The 16,522-nt window shown below is 43.3% G+C and overlaps 3 protein-coding genes across 3 annotated transcripts in view; all 3 read left to right on the top strand.

Moving 5' to 3' along the window:
* The window catches only part of lrch1 (leucine-rich repeats and calponin homology (CH) domain containing 1), a 313,647-nt gene that overhangs the window by 139,785 nt on the left and 157,340 nt on the right, over positions 1-16,522 (top strand). The gene's annotated exons all lie outside the window — the stretch shown is intronic.
* Positions 199-1,366, top strand: LOC130177961 (trace amine-associated receptor 13c-like). The gene is made up of 2 exons (XM_056389997.1): positions 199-371; positions 548-1,366. The coding sequence occupies exons 1-2, from the start codon at positions 199-201 to the stop codon at positions 1,362-1,364; spliced, it is 990 nt and encodes a 329-aa protein (XP_056245972.1). The 3' UTR covers positions 1,365-1,366.
* LOC130177965 (trace amine-associated receptor 13c-like) lies at positions 4,450-5,687 on the top strand. The gene is made up of 2 exons (XM_056389999.1): positions 4,450-4,622; positions 4,874-5,687. Exons 1-2 carry the CDS (start codon positions 4,450-4,452, stop codon positions 5,685-5,687), a joined length of 987 nt encoding a protein of 328 aa, XP_056245974.1.

Here is a 16,522-nt window from a genome sequence, read left to right as displayed (position 1 = left end):
GACTAGTCTCGCTGGACCCAATGGTGCCTAGGTACAAAGGGACGTATGGGCAAAAGAGAGTAGTGAATAAACAAAGGGAGATACAAGAGAAAGAGTGAGAGAGAGAGAGAGAGAGAGAGAGAGAGAGAGAGAGAGAGAGGCAGGCTTTATATGACTCAGTTTTGTTCAGAAAGCTTCCAGAGCTGCAGCTCTCTGAAGATGGTGTCGGACAACGGAGCAGAGCTCTGCTTTCCACTACTCCTCAACACCTCCTGCAGGAAGCCTGCCTCTCCTTGGCCTGAAGCTGTCCTCCTTCGCATTGTGCTGTCCTCCATCTCTCTCCTCACTGTCGCTCTCAACCTGCTCGTCATCGTTTCACTCTCCCACTTCAGGCAGACAAACCTTTCAGCTGAACAGCTTCTGTAAATGTACAAGGAGAATTATCTTAGAGCTTGTTGCACCTTGGCACTAGACTTATATCCAACCTTGGTGATAGTTTTGTATTGTAGTTTAAATTGACTACACCTTAGTATACTATGTTTTAATGATGTATTTCTTTTCCCTCCAGGCAGCTCCACACTCCCACTAACATCCTCCTCCTCTCTCTGGCTGTCTCAGACTTTCTTGTGGGTCTCCTGCTGATACCGGGAGAAATCATCCTATACACAGGCTGCTGGTTCCTTGGTGATCTGATGTGTTCCCTGTATATTTATATGACCTACATCATTACCTCTACTTCAGTAGGAGACATGGTGCTCATATCAGTCGACCGTTATGTAGCTATTTGTGACCCTCTGCATTACACCACCAGAGTCACTGAGAGAAGAGTTAAACTCTGTGTTTATCTGTGTTGGTTCTGTTCTGTTTTCTACAGCAGTCTGATCGTAAAGGATGACCTGACTCATCCAGACAGACATAACTCCTGTTACGGAGAATGTGTGAATGTTATTGATCATACTGCAGGAGCTGTTGACCTTGTTTTGAATTTTGTTCTTCCCATCACTGTCATCATAGTTCTGTACATGAGAGTGTTTGTGGTGGCTGTGTCTCAGGCTCGTGCCATGCGCTCTCACATTACAGCTGTCACACTGCAGCGTTCAGTGGCTGTAACCACAAAGAAATCTGAGTTGAAAGCAGCCAGGACTCTTGGTGTTCTTGTAGTTGTGTTTCTAATGTGTTTTTGCCCATTTTATGGTATTTCTCTTGCAGGAGATGACTTGCTCACTACCTTCACTGCATCCTTTGTGCTATATCTCTTCTATTTGAACTCCTGTCTAAACCCTATAATCTACGCCTTGTTTTACCCCTGGTTTAGAAAAGTTATCAAACTGGTTGTCACTCTGCAGATTCTGCAGCCTGGCTCCCGTGAGGCCAACGTACTGTAGAGAGGCTGTGGAGTGACTGAGATTACACCTGCTCTATGAACACAGTAATGAATAAGGTCACAGTGTTCTGTGAGTGTAAATTATATGTTGATAAAAACATATTTTTTAATCATGTTGTTCAATATGTGAATTCACAAAGTCAAGACATTAAAATATACCCCTGTCAATCTACAACTCTACAGTATATGAACATAACAAACAACATTTGACACTGTTATTTCAGGAACGTTGTATGTTGCTATACTCATCAGTTTCCTATAACCTGTGTCATCTTAAAGTAATCTCACATTGTTCATGTAATTTTATGAATCATTTGTATAATCGATATTTTAAATCAAACTTTAATCTATAACAAATGACTCACTGGCTGCTGCAGATATAAAACCTGTATGTTTTCAGTCATTGGTAGTCCTAAGGCTCATATTCAGCTTTTGGTATGACAGTAGGGTTTTATTTCCCTGTGTCACTGATGAGAGTCATAAGCACCATGGACAATTTCCCTGTTTCATATAATCTGTGAATTGAGCAATGGGTTAATTAATCAATATGTAATACACATTTAATAGTATATCTAAGGAAACCCTTTGTAGAAAGACGCAATTCAACACATCAACAGAGCCACTAAAGGGATATTTTCACACAAAGCTGTAGCATAGCTGCTTTACTCAGTGCTTTAAGTCATTTCAGAAAGACACACACCAATTATCAAATTGATCAATGACAGTATTTATATTGCTTTTGCTTCACAACTCAGATACAACATTCATTTTCTTGGGTCAGCTGCATTTTTCCTTCTCCATTATTATGCTATCGTTTTAAAATCAACTTAAACTGTTTCCAAATGACTCAAAATAAACCAATATTCCTGTCATCCCCGGTTAATATCATTTGAGATATTAACTCAAGATGCATTCAAAATGATGCTGTGCCTCACTCTACACCATGTTTAACAAGAGTAAGCCGCTACAGTTGGTTTAAATAGGTAGGTTTAAATGTCAGTTTGGGTATAATGCAATAAAGGGACTTCAAATGTCAGTTAAAATGTAATTTTCTTTAATGGAGTATAAGACATCAAACGCTTTGAAATTTGACACCCCTTTCTAGATCATAATAACAATCACAATAACTAAATACATAAATCAGAGTGTGCAATGATGATGAGGTGGAATGTCAGTGCTGGCAGGGTGGGGTTGGTACAGGATAGACCCACTGGGCTCACCCATATGCTCTGTATGAGCTGTGGAACCGAACTGATGCTCCCTTTGGTTCTGGTTGTGTATATGAACAGCAGTATTCACCCTGCAAACAGAGTGTCTTATGTAAGGCAACAGATACAGTGCAACTTGGTTTCTCCATAGTTTTGGCCAAAGACTGTGTTTGGGTTGAATGGCCTGAGTGATGGTTTCTTACTTGACACCAGTGCTAATCATGGGTTCGTCTGAGCATCAGCTAATTCAATTCAGTTTCATTTGTATAGCACCAAATCATGATAAACATTATCTCAAGGCACTTTACAAGGTAAGATCAAGACCGATTATCATGGAGAGAAACCCAACGGTTTCCACAATGAGCAACAGTGGGAAGGAAAAACTCCCTAATAACAAGAAGAAACCTCCAGCAGAACCGTATTCAGGGTGGGCCACCATATGCCTCGACCATTTGGGCTCATTGGTGTACTTGGTACAAGAGTACACAAGGCCAAAGAGAGTTGATCAACTTTGTAGTTGTATCATCAGTCATATATCCTGGAAACTTGGTGAGGACAGGAGAATTCATTTGTACCCAACTTGAAACCATCCTGTCGTACAACACCATTTCACACCCATGTCTCTGAATACCTTAATAAATATAGTGTGACACTTATGACCTTCTGGTGCTTAACATTCCTACCAAATTTCTTAAACAAACTGTCATAACTGGTGGGGACTTGTATCAGGATACTGGAGAGACTCCAAGGGAGACATAGCAAACCTAAACATATAGTAAGGCCGAACTGGAAATGTCTGGGGTAGACTCTTGTTTCCAATGTCTTTATCTGGAACAGGAGCGAAAGACCTTGGGCGGATGGCCTGGAGGCTGGGCAGAAAGGTGGAACTGATTGGGAGGATGGAAAGACAGGCGGCACCGTTTAAAAGGATGACCAGTATACCTCTGGAAGTTAAGTTGGAGGGTGATGCTGTAGATGGGTCCGAAGACTGAGCAGGAGGGCGATGGCAGATCCCTTCTGGAGACCAGAAACAAGGCTGGAGGTTTGGAAAGGGAGCTGGCACAGGACGATTCTGCTGCAGGTTGGTGCAGGCCACAGGAAAGTCTGACCACTGGTGTACAGAACCGGCGCCGATCAGCTGCAGGTAAGACTGGATGTCAGGAAAGACGGCCAACTGGTGGTCCGGTTGTGGTTCAGCAGGGATGTAAGACTTGCAACCAGGAGCAGCAATCGGCTGGGTTGTCAATGCAGCCAATCAGCCAGATCCGTCACTGCTGGAGCAGGCGAGGCATCAGCTGGGGTGGTTGACTCTCAAGCAGACTCAGGAACAGGAGAGGCATTGACTAGAATCCCCAACGTAAACAGGTGAAGCCGAGGCTCACGTTGGCTACTGGAAACCTGGCGCTGAGGCTGCTTGGGGAATCAATGCATCCATGACCTTTACTTCTTTCTTGGGGCCCCAATTCCTAGATATGCGGGGGCAATATACAAGCAAGTCCTCAAGAAAGGGGACTGCTCAGTGTCCTCAGGTTCAGGATCAGCAGGAACATGCAGGTGGCTAACTGGGTCAGATCAAGTACTGACTAGAGGCTAGCTGACAGGGAGGCTGGCTGAAGGCCAGCATGCTGGTGGCTAGCTGGCTGGGGCATGGGCTGAAGACTAGCACACCTGAGGCTAACTGACATGAGTGCTGGCTGGAGGCTATCAGGCCCAAGGCTAGCCAACCAGGATGCAGCAGACTCTGGAACAGGCTGGTGGCTTGTCAACTGTGAGATTGTCTGGGAGAGAGAGAGGGAGAGAGAGAAAGAGAGAGAGAGAGGCAGGCTTTATATGTATCAGATTTATTCAGAAAGCTTCCAGAGCTGCAGCTCTCTGAAGATGGTGTCTGAGGACGGAGCAGAGCTCTGCTTTCCACTACTCCTCAACACCTCCTGCAGGAAGCCTGCCTCTCCTTGGCCTGAAGCTGTGCTCCTTAACATTGTGCTGTCCTTCATCTCTCTCCTCACTGTCGCTCTCAACCTGCTCGTCATCGTCTCAATCTCCCACTTCAGGCAGACAAACCTTTCAGCTGAACAGCTTCTGTAGATGTACAAGGAGAATGATCTTAGAGCTTGTTGCATCTTGGCACTAGACTTATATCCTACCTTGGTGACAGTTTTGTATTGTAGTTTAAATTGACTGCACTTTACTATATGGTAACTATAGATGTGGCAGATAAGAAGACATTGTAAATGACCTGGGTTGTTTTGTCATATAGATATGAGGCCTTGTTGATTTAATGACATATTTCTTTTCCCTCCAGGCAGCTCCACACTCCCACTAACATCCTCCTCCTCTCTCTGGCTGTCTCAGACTTTCTCGTGGGTCTCCTGCTGATGCCGGTAGAAATCATCCTGAACACAGGCTGCTGGTTCCTTGGTGATCTGATGTGTTCCCTGTGTAACTGTCTGTCCCTCATCATTACCTCTACTTCAGTAGGAGACATGGTGCTCATATCAGTCGACCGTTATGTAGCTATTTGTGACCCTCTGCATTACACCACCAGAGTCACTGAGAGAAGAGTTAAACTCTGTGTTTGTCTGTGTTGGTTCTGTTCTGTTTTCTACAGCAGTCTGATCGTAAAGGATGACCTGACTCATCCAGACAGACATGACTCCTGTTACGGAGAATGTGTGAATGTTATTGATCATACTGCAGGAGCTGTTGACCTTGTTTTGACCTTTGTTCTTCCCATCACTGTGATCATAGTTCTGTACATGAGAGTGTTTGTGGTGGCTGTGTCTCAGGCTCGTGCCATGCGCTCTCACATTACAGCTGTCACACTGCAGCGTTCAGTGGCTGTAACCACAAAGAAATCTGAGCTGAAAGCAGCCAGGACTCTTGGTGTTCTTGTAGTTGTGTTTCTAATGTGTTTCTGCCCACTTTATGTTGATGCTCTTGCAGATGACTTGCCCAATAACTCATCTTCATCATTTGTGCTTTATATCTTCTACTTGAACTCCTTTCTAAACCCTATAATCTACGCCTTGTTCTACCCCTGGTTTAGAAAAGTTATCAAACTGGTTGTCACTCTGCAGATTCTGAAGCCTGGCTCCCGTGAGGCCAACGTACTGTAGAGAGGCTGTGGAGTGACTGAGATTACACCTGCTCTATGAACACAGTAATGAATAAGGTCATGGTGTTCAGTGAGTGAATTATGAAATCCAGAAAGGAACAATATGAAGTACGAATTGTATGTGAACAAAAGCACCTGTAGAAATTATTTCCGGCACTCTGTGTCACATAACATGTTGAATCTTTTTTAATTGTTCATTAAGTGAATTCATAAAGTCAAAAAGAGTGAAGTGATAATAATCGTGTAGCATAGTAATATGTTACTAAGCGATATTTTGATGTTACAGCTGGGTGTGTTGTTTATTCAAGAAGTAACAGTAGAATCTTTGTGGAGTGCAAGTAGCAGAAAATATTGAAGTAAAGTACATAAACATTATATGAAAGTACAGTGCTTGAGTAACTGTATTTAGTCACTTTTCAGAGACTGGTCCAACCATGTTGCAATAACCACCAGCAAGTGACTGCGGTCAGTATATGAGAAGTTACAGCTGCCTGTGTAGAAGTTAAGACAGTAATAACATGAAATATAACAGGTTACACTAAGAAATACGATCTCGAAATGATTTGTGCATTTGTTATTGTTAATAATAAACAGAAAAGTTTACAACAAGAATTCAATGTGTGGCTTATATCAGTGCTGGATCTTTGAGTTTGAAAGAACACCAATGCAGTTAACGGTTAATATATAATATTATCCTCAGTCAGGGAAAATGTGAGAATAAAGGCTTGAGATGGGTTGGGGATACATGTTAAGATTGGCTTTTAATTTCTTTGATTTCCCTTCATATTATTAAAATATCAAATACTGTCAAGAGGAATTTGTCAGTGCTGTGATAGTGGAGCGACGAGCAGTTACTTTTTTTGTTGTAAAGACATAATCCACATACGCAGACAGATCACCCCCTGACGCATTCAGCTGTTATGGGTGGATGTCAGAAACATGGTATTGAATGTGGTCACCTGATTCACCAGGAGATGGAACTGTTGGCTCAATTTTTCCACGAGCAGCTGAGATGGTGAAGTTCAGTGAGTAGGAGAGATTTACCACATCTCAAGAGGTACTAATTAGAAATGTTTGATTTTCACATTTCACATTTTGCTGTTCAGACTTTGACACTAAAGCAAGGGATGACAACCTTTTTTCCAGGCTTTGTAAATAAGGATCCCAGCTGCTGTGATTCCACCAGGGTCACATATTGTCTCCACAACCCTCTCCACCACCGGAGGTCTGCGTTTCTCCCTCTGCACAGTAACACATTTCCACTCTGACCACACGGGGCCTGTTTCTCCTGTCTGACTCTGTCGACTGGTCTTTGAAGCACACACCCACCTCTGCCGTACATTTACCTCAAGTCTGAACACGCTGGAGCAGAGCAGCAGCTCTGACAGGACTCACCGTGTGGACACATTTCACCAGAGACAAACAGAGATGAATACAATCAGCAGTGACAACATTAAAAAGGTCTAATCCACTTAGAGGACAACAAACCATTCACCATACTCAAGGTATTTGAGCCATGGGTTCTCTTGCTAGATTTCCAGTTCCCTTACACAGGAGGTCTATGGTTTAAACCAGTGTTCTCAAACTTTTTCAGACCATTGAACCACTAAAACAAAACTCACGGACCAACTAACTCCCCGAACATGCCCAAAACCAAGAGAGCTTCTGCTTCAGTTGTAAGCTTTCTCGGGCATTTTGATGCCTTTAGTGGATACGTCGGTTACAGTGAAAGTCCAACAACACTGTAGAACAATCCATTCAAACAATAATGTTTGACTACACATACCAGTTGATTTAATATTGATATACACTATTCAGTATTCAGTGAGTGATTACTACAGACAGTTTCAGAAACACTAAATTTAAAAACGTGATATTTTAATAAATTCACTCACAGACCACCAGGGGTCAGTTGCGGGCCACTCTTTGAGAAAGTCTGGTTCAGACCATTTTGTCAAGTCTCAGTTGTGAATGCATACATCAAAAGACACTGCTTTCTTTCAAATTTTATTCTAATTTTATCAAAAAACAAACTGAAACATCCTGGAAATATAAAATGAAACCCCCGAGTGGAGCCGACTTCCAGGTTGAAAAATACACAGTTGCCGGAGAGGAGAAATCTGGAGAATATATCTGAGGCCTTCTAACAGTCAGAGTCATTTCATCAAAATTAAGTTGCAGTTTAAGATCAATTTGAATTTTACAAACAACCACAGGAAACAAAAAACTATTTTAGAGTTGTCTGCTATTATTTTTGTTGTTTGTATTTAGTGGATAAAGATTGTAGTACTGATATTTTTGAAACAGTATGCGAGTAGTAACGCATCGTGTGTCAGGAGTCACTATGAGATCTACACCTGGGGTTCACAACCTGTTTTTCCACCCTTGATATTTTTTAGATTTTAGATTTTGCTGTGGAGCGGCCAACTGGTGAGGACGGGGGTTAAATCGTGGTCTGAGGTGGTTAAATAATGATTATACTAATCTAACAAACAAACACACGGGACACTTTGCGCTCGTGCTAATGAGGCGTAACAATTATAACTGCTCGTGGACTTTTATGGTTTACAGTTAACGTGAATCCTAAAAACAACAACCAGTAATCAGCGCTCTAATACACCTAAAGCATGTGCAACACACACACAAGCCACGCCTCTGTGGCCCGTTGTGTTTGTGTTTAACTCGACGTGTCTGGAGCTGCTGCACATTCCTCCGCCTGTGTGTGTGTGTGACGATCCGCTGACAACCAAGAGCGCCCGGCTGAGCAGACGCTGCATGTCAGTCTTCTCTCTCAGGGATTGGTTAAACCGTAGGATACTGACATGTTATCGTTGTATGAAAACCAACGTGTTGTAAAATATACAGCGTCTCCCCTCAGGCTAAAATCTGAAGTAGGAGCTACAGTACGCAGTGTCCTCTCTTAACCAAGGCACGGTTTCTTCATCTGTTTTGAAACTCCTGCACTGACGTTTACGGTGAAGTCATAGATATGCAGTTTTTATAGAATTATAGAAGTCAAACCTCCTTATTCAGTGTGTCACTGTGTAGCAGCCAACTCTCATAACTCAGAGTAGTGGAGTCTTTCAGCTGATGCTCACAACAACCTGACAACAGGATGACTTTAGGAATAAAATCATTCATCTTCTATTCATCGAGCAGCTGCATAATCCAACTTCAAGATTTACTGAAGCAAACATCTGGCTGGAAACACAATTAACCTACAACATCATCACATGCTTCCAAACATGATTTAACAAAAAGATGCAAAAATAAACAAACAACTCATTTTTATTGACTCTCACAGAATCACAGTTTAGTTTTCTGGATTTGAATGCTTTGAAATTCTCCACGTGCTGTTGATCTTCAAACTTCAATGTCTTCATCGGCTGTCAGTGCAGAAACACGAGCAGGTCGGCGCGAGACGAAAAGACGCCACGATGCAGAGACTCGTGTAATTAATGTGAACGCCGTCTGCAACCAACGCTGCTGTTATTCAGTTTCCACAGAACCTGCGGGATTACAGAGCGTTCGTCATGCATTCCTTTCAGGTGTGTGTGTCACACTGACTCACAGTCTGGATTGATTGTGTAAAAGTAGATATTCCAATTGTTCCAGTTCAGACGCCACATCCTTCAGAGGCGGTATGTGAAGAGCGACACAGTCGTCCCGCTTCGAGAGCTCCCTCAAATGTGTGCTCCAACAGGTGGATCCTTCGTGGCCCAACATATCCCAAGATTCATTGCAACGGAGCCTGAGGATCACACTGTTAAATGTAAGTGTTGTGTTTCAGCTCAGTTCAACAGCTAACACTACAACTGTTAAAACCAAGAGACTTAAAACCTCAAGTTTTTGTGAAAAAAATATTACGTGTTGTCAAGGTTGCTAAGCAACAGGAGCTGCGCTTTGCAACGCAGCAGTAAAGGAGGTGACATAAAGCAAATATCCGATCCCTGACCCGGGACGTGTTGGTGCTGGAGCACAGGAAGTCGGCACGAAAGGAAGTTGATCAACGCGAGCCGCCGTCGACTTCAGGGGCGGAGCATAAAACGACTGCAGTCGAGTCGTACAACAGCCCCCCCCCACCCCCCCTCAGGTCACCTGTGTCACAGCAGCAGGTCGTCCCCACAACTCATTGTGAAAAGACTGCAGAGCTTTTTAATTTAATAATTATGCGTTACCTTCAATATGTGACAAATGATCAAAAACCTACTGACACGGTTCTCTCCCCCAAACCTCTTGTTCTAAAACATGTTCAGACCAGACGAACATTAAACCTTTGACACATGAAATTAAATCTCAAGTCACTTTTCGCCTGTTTTCATTAGTCCAGAGACCAGACGGACTCGTTAGGGATTCCTCCTCCTCAAAGAGCTTGTAACTTGTCACTGATCAGACAACAGCAATCCGACGACCGAGTCATGTGGCGTGTTCCTTCCTAGTGTGAGGGTTAACACACGTGTTCACATGTCAGAGAGCTAAATGCTACAGGACACAACAGTGGTCCCAAGCACCTGTGTTGTCAAAGACAATATTGGACAGGAGACCTTTTCCCCTCCCCACAAAAAAAACTATGATTATAGAAACAGTAATTTCTACTTCCACACTTCCTTCCAGATAACCTTAGTCATTACTTGCCCCCCCCCCCCCCCCCCCCCCCGCTCCTCACCTCCTTTTACAACTTAACAAGACCAAACATGTTTTTGAACTCAGGACTTCATTTTCATTTCAGGAGGAGAAACGTGGGGGGGGGGGGCAACAACGTGTCAGACTGATGGCTTGGCTGAGGATCAGTGTGTTTTATTCATGCCAGGGGGTGTACACACACACACACACACACACACACACACACACACACACTCCACCATCTCACCCTGAAATGAGAGCTGACGTTCCTCTCAGGGAAGCCGCCTCTGACCTTGTCACCCTTCATTTTAAAATGAAACACTTCCTGTGACTCAGTCATGTATTATTGAGATTATTTTACTGATCCATTGTTATTTTATAATTGCAACTTTCTCCCCTCGCACAGCCGGTGAAATGAAACTCTACTTATCTTTTTTCTTTTTCTTTTTCTTTTAGCTAAGACCTCAAAACCTAAACTGCGCCTTCTGCCTCACCGATAACAGGAGCAGGACATTTTCGTGGAAAGGCTGCAGACTGAGTTTGTGTCTCTTGGGTCCAGGGTCCCTCCGAGGCTGGAGCTCTGTTCCTGAGTCGACAAAGCTATGCACAGAAGGGTGTTATGGGTAACTGTAGCAGAGCAGAGGAAGCGGAGCAGAGGAACAACTCTTCAAGGCGCTGCATGTCATCACCCGTCTTGTCATTGTCCCGTACATTTACAAAGCAATTTCCCTACGGAGACTGTAGAAGTTTCTCTCATTCTGATGTATTAAAGTTTTAATCTGGAACTTTTCCACATGAAAACGTCTAAAAACAACGAGATCTATGTTCTACATGTCGTTGAGTTGCATTCTTACATTATCCCAAATGTTTCCATCGATTCTCAAACCAGAGAAATCTTGTTGTTTAAATCACAGTAACAGGTTTCATTTGGTCGCCTGTCAGTGACATCATAACCCCTAACCCATGTGCATGTGTCCAAGCTCAAAATGGACTTTTATCCAGTTTTAAGTTGCATTTTTAAGATGCACTTTTTATACATTTGAAGATGAAGGATTTTAATCGTCCGACGTCTGGATCTGAAGTTATCTGAGAAAATGTTCAGCAGCTCATCTCTGAGACGTTCCTTTGTCTGCTGAACTGTGCGGGTGAAACTGCTTTATGGGTGTTTCTGCCGGTTTCAATCCCCTGGTGTGTTTGTTATGGAGAGGAGGACACCTCTGTGGATCATTCAGCTCCATGTAAAAGTTAGTCGAGTGGTGGCGTCCGGGTCGAGCGCGCAGGAGAAATGAAACATAAAATCAACACGGCCACTCGCTTTCCTGTGAATTCTCCGGTCAATAACCTCCTCTACTCGCAGCGGCGCAATCCGACGTCGGTTCCAACACTCGCGTCCTCACACACTGCTCCTCTGGGTGACGTCCAGGTGAGTTCAGGGTTACAGTGCACGTGTGAAAGCATTATGAGAGTCATAAATCAGAACATGCTGAGACAAGTCTCAAACAACAGCAGCACAAAAAAGAAAAAAAAAACAGCTTATGTAACGAGCACATCACTGACGAGTGAAGAAGAAGCTGAGCGCTGCAGCTGGAGGCTGTCGACCGAACTGATGAATGAGTTAAAGGCCAAAGACATGAAGCACATAAATATCTGACACAGACTTTAATGGTTTGTGAAGCTGGTTTTCCTCAGGGTGTGCTAAAGCTGTACGGCTGCTAAGCAACCTACTGGTGTTCACCTCATTCTTATCTACAATTATAAACTATAGTGTACCCAGTGTAATAAAAACAAGATTGAAATCATGTTTCCAGACCTTTAAGGTCTCAGCTAAACGGTGTTGTCTTCAGTTCGGGCAACAACAGCAACAGCACTGATGCATCGGGGGTTTGTTATGACACTGAAATGAACCTCAACATGTGATAAACTGACTTCAACCAAACACACGTCAAGATGTTGTAACGTGAAGCTAAATATGATTCTCAAGTTAGCATTTAGCTCAAGAGCTAAGCTAAAAAATGCTTTGTTTTAATGATGACCATCGAACATTCAGGACTGGACTGAGAACAAGGCAAGCTCCGTTTCTCTTCTCTGTTTGACAGATGACGGATCACTTTTCAATTCACCATCTGTCTCTCAACTCTGCGTCCTCTTAATTCTTCCTGGTGCTAACCAGCTGTCCATTTTGATTCTCCAGCTTTTACCATGGATGTGATCTTTCAGTGCGCAGTCAGACTGAACACGATTTCAATTTGGTCTGGCCAATGAAAGGATTTTAAAAACTTTCTAAAGATCATTTCATTTTAAAACCTCATTTATATTTTAATTGTTTTTTTATAATTAGTTTATAATCATCGCCTGCAGGCTGGGAACCGCTGGTGCAGACTGATGAAAGTTTAGCAAACATAGATTTTTGAAAATGGACGCCACACAGAGGATAAACCCTTTAGATTCAGGTCACTACATGTCTTTCCTCCATCTTTACATTTATTGTTTTACACTACTTGTGTCAAAGATCTTCTCTGGTGTCGAGCAGCCACTAAAAACTTCAAGAAACTTTTGGTCTCGCAAGTATGACAAAATGAAAAGTTGGTGCATACAGTCTAAACTTTCCCCCAAAAAGGATCGGCTGTTGCTAATATACAAAATAGCTGCGTGTGAACCTGAACTGTGTGAATACAGCTGCACTCAGTACATGTAAAGAGGGAGAGTCCTTTGTATTCTCTTGTTATTTTGCTGTGAGTTCAGCAGAAACTTTGAATGCTGTGTTTCAGTGCTGCTGTCAGGGAACCTGTTCGCCTCTGCCTCCATGAATCATCTTTATGTTTGTGTTTAATCAGAGCGAGAGCCTCGTTTCCCTCCCTCCCCGCCGCACTTTGAAACAGGCTTCAGGCTTTGAAGTGTGAATAGTAGCCAGCGCATTGAAATCAGCGGGACACGTCCAATTAAGAACCACCCCTGCTGGGTTACAGGAACTTCAGGATTCCTCCGAACACCGTGACTCAACCTGGGGTCAGACTAACCCCACCACCACCACCACCACCCTCAGCTGTGTGGAGGCCGCAGGTCACACTGGGCCCCGAAGCCTCATTAGCACTCCGTGATTAGTTGCTGAAGAAAGTGAGGACGAATCTGTGTCACAGAGAGCGAAATGCACCTTTTGTTAGGTTTTAAACTTAGTTGGTGGCTGAAGTGCAGGTGAGAAACCCAGAGACTGAACAGTCACCAAGCCTCCAGTCTATTGATTTCTAATTTGGCCGTCCTCTCTGGGCAGGATCGCTTGTTTTGTTGCTTGTCCGCCGGAGCTGTGATCAGGTGATTCCAACAGTTGTTGTGTTTTCTTGGACCTATGTTGATCTTCATCTTCATCATGTGTTCTGTAATGACTCAGCAGAGGTGTAATGTCGTCCAGCAGCTCCTGTATGTTGCAGTGTGACAGCATGCACCTGTGACTCGCTCAGGTGTGCAGAGATTTAAAGATAAAAGATTTAAAAAATATTTTGCATTTAAGGTTTTCAAGGTGTGTGTTTCCAGATGTTGCAGATGTAGCAACTACACGTTAAAACCAGTAGTTTAAGGCCTTTAGTGTCTCCAGATGGAGAGAGTGAGTCTGATAAATGTCCTCAAGTGATGTCACCTGAGTCGGCGTTGGTTTGGTGTGAAACATACAAGTTTGAAAGAGTGAAAAACTCTGTGGGTGTGGCGTTAAGAAGAGGTGGAGTGACCTCTGACCTCTGCAGCCAGCTCCTCATCTCTGCTCCAAGAGTTTTGTGTTCTCTCATATTGAGCATCTCTGTAAATGTACTTATTCTATCCAATAAGTCAAAAGAAATAAAACCCACTTCAAAGACAACAGCAATGCTGTAGTGGTACCGCCTCTTTAAGCTCGATGTGTTCTGAGCTGTCAGAGTTCTGCTACCAGAACTGATCCTCAGATGTGTAAGAAGGGGTTTTGGTTGCATTAGTGCATTGTAGATGTGAGATTAAATAATAATTAGTAATAATTGTCATTCTTTGTGTCTCTTGTTGTTTATTAATCTACCTGCTGGTTCTTGTTGGACTCCTTTACCCTCTCAGCCTCTCATCATTCCTCTACAATAAACCGGGGAATGTGTGTGATGTTTGTTCTCAGGTGGCAGATCCACAGCCCCGTCTATTCGCCGTTAACATTTTCTGCTCTACTTCCACCTCTCCCCCCTGCAGGGCACAAACAACCCTGGCAACAAGCGGCGGTGTCGAAAGGGGACTGGATGGTTGCATGTGTGACTCCACGCTGAGCGTCTTGTCTGATTGGCCGACGCAGCTACAACCGATAAAATGCAACGCGAGCAGAGCTCTCAAAACAAAACTGTTGGCGTTTCACGATAGGCTTCGGCGGAGCTTCTTCACCGGCTCATTGTCTCTGCAGGAGGTTCCTGCTGTGCTCGTGTTATCGTGTTAACAGGATAACAGAGAGTCTGATATCCTACTTAAACCTGCTGGGTCACGGTCCCCCTCTGACCTCCTGACCTCACAGACTCTCACATACTTCAGATTAAACATCTTACAGTTTTGTGCTGTGCCATTTATTTTGAATTTCCACACCTTCAGGCTCGTGTCTGTGAACGCTCACCTTCCTCTTTGAACTTTTCTGTCTTCAAAAGACAGAGATAATCCAATTAGCCTCAGCGATTGTGATGCCTGGATATGATGCCTGGGAGCTCCCAAGTACTCCCAGTGAACTCAGTCAGCAGAACCAGGTCACCCTCGGAAGAGAGGGGGCCCGGGCACACATCCATCACAGCTGCACAGACGCACAAACTGGACAGGTGACGGTAGTTTACCTGCCTCTGCGCCCTGCACACTGTCACACTGGGACTTCCTGTCTGTCTCTGTCAGGGCTGTTTGTGTGGAGACTCCTCTCACAAAGAGCCTGTTCTGTTAGTCCAGTACCACTACTGCACACACAATACACATTCAGTTAATTAGTATAAAACAACAGCATGAGCAGAGCAATGACACGTCTGACCCAACACAAAACAAGCTAGCAGCTCTGTAGGGTTGTGTTTAAAGATGCAACAGTGCTTTGAGCTAAATGCTAATATCAGCATGCTAACATGCTGACAAAATGACAAACCATGACAAAATGTTAAAGGGGCTATTTGTAAGTTTCATCTGCAGCCAAACGTGGTTTCTTACTGGGAGCAGGTTGAAGTGATTGTGCCTTAACAAGAGCTTCGACTGGGGCTAGCTGGTTAGCATGCTAACTTCAGTAGAATAAAATACATGATAGAGGCAAGAGTTAACATTGATGTTTGTTTCCACATCTGGAGACAGATGTTGGTGAGTAAAAGAATGAAGTTTGCTGCTGAAATCTCAACGTTTCTTCTAGACTGGAAAGTAAACAGCTGCTAATGCTAACGTTTGCTATGTAGCGATAGCGAAACTGACAATTAACTCCTTTAACATGCTGATCTTTAACTGTTTTGCATGTTACCTTGCTGTCATTAATGTCTCCATCTGTGCATGTTCACATATTATTCTCACACAAAAGTCAGTTACACAGAACGTGATGACTTTGTGTTATCTCGTCATGTGCAACAATTGCATCTCAAACCACAGGATCATTTTTAATTTTGATCTTGCAACTTCTCCTTTTTAGTCGGAGGTGCTGATAGGTGGAGTCTGTAGCTCTTGGACAGAGCCAGGCGTAACTGTTTCCCGCTCTTTCCAGATAATCTAAGCTAACTGGCTGCAACTTAATATTTAATTTACACTTTTGGCAATAAAGTGATTAAGTATGTATCCCAAAATGTAGAACATAAAGTTTTCTGTATTCGTACAGCTGTTCAATCAGCAAACAACACAATCAGGACGTAAAGGGAATAAGAGTGAGCTGAGCTTTGAAGACTTCCTGCTAACTGCGACGAGAGACGGTGATGGATGTGGACGTGTCGTGTCTCCTGGACTGAACCGTCTCTGCCTCAGAGATCAAAAAGCTCTTTGAAATCCCTGAAGCTGAATCCCTGAGACAATGACTGATGCTCAGTGCAGCTGACTGAATAAGAAACACCACTCACAATCTCTTTTTACACTCACAGGTTCATCAAGTCAACATCAAAGATCAAGAGCAGTAGTTTAATTTATAGATTATTGATGGTACTATTGATTGTTTACTAGATTCAATACAACACTGAAAAAAAAGAACAAAAATAATATTTCAATATTAATATTTAATAT

Source organism: Seriola aureovittata, chromosome 11 (assembly GCF_021018895.1).
Source record: "Seriola aureovittata isolate HTS-2021-v1 ecotype China chromosome 11, ASM2101889v1, whole genome shotgun sequence".
Classification (NCBI taxonomy): domain Eukaryota; kingdom Metazoa; phylum Chordata; class Actinopteri; order Carangiformes; family Carangidae; genus Seriola; species Seriola aureovittata.
Note: the sequence above shows the minus strand (reverse complement) of the source record. Positions and strands in the feature narration are given on the sequence as shown.

Excerpts from the sequence above, each read along its gene's own strand:
- LOC130177961 (XM_056389997.1), top strand. The coding sequence starts at position 199 with ATGGTGTCGGACAACGGAGCAGAGCTCTGCTTTCCACTACTCCTCAAC. Across the intron at positions 372-547 it reads GTTTCACTCTCCCACTTCAG|GCAGCTCCACACTCCCACTA; the intron begins GCAGACAAACCT and ends TTTTCCCTCCAG.
- LOC130177965 (XM_056389999.1), top strand. The coding sequence starts at position 4,450 with ATGGTGTCTGAGGACGGAGCAGAGCTCTGCTTTCCACTACTCCTCAAC. Across the intron at positions 4,623-4,873 it reads GTCTCAATCTCCCACTTCAG|GCAGCTCCACACTCCCACTA; the intron begins GCAGACAAACCT and ends TTTTCCCTCCAG.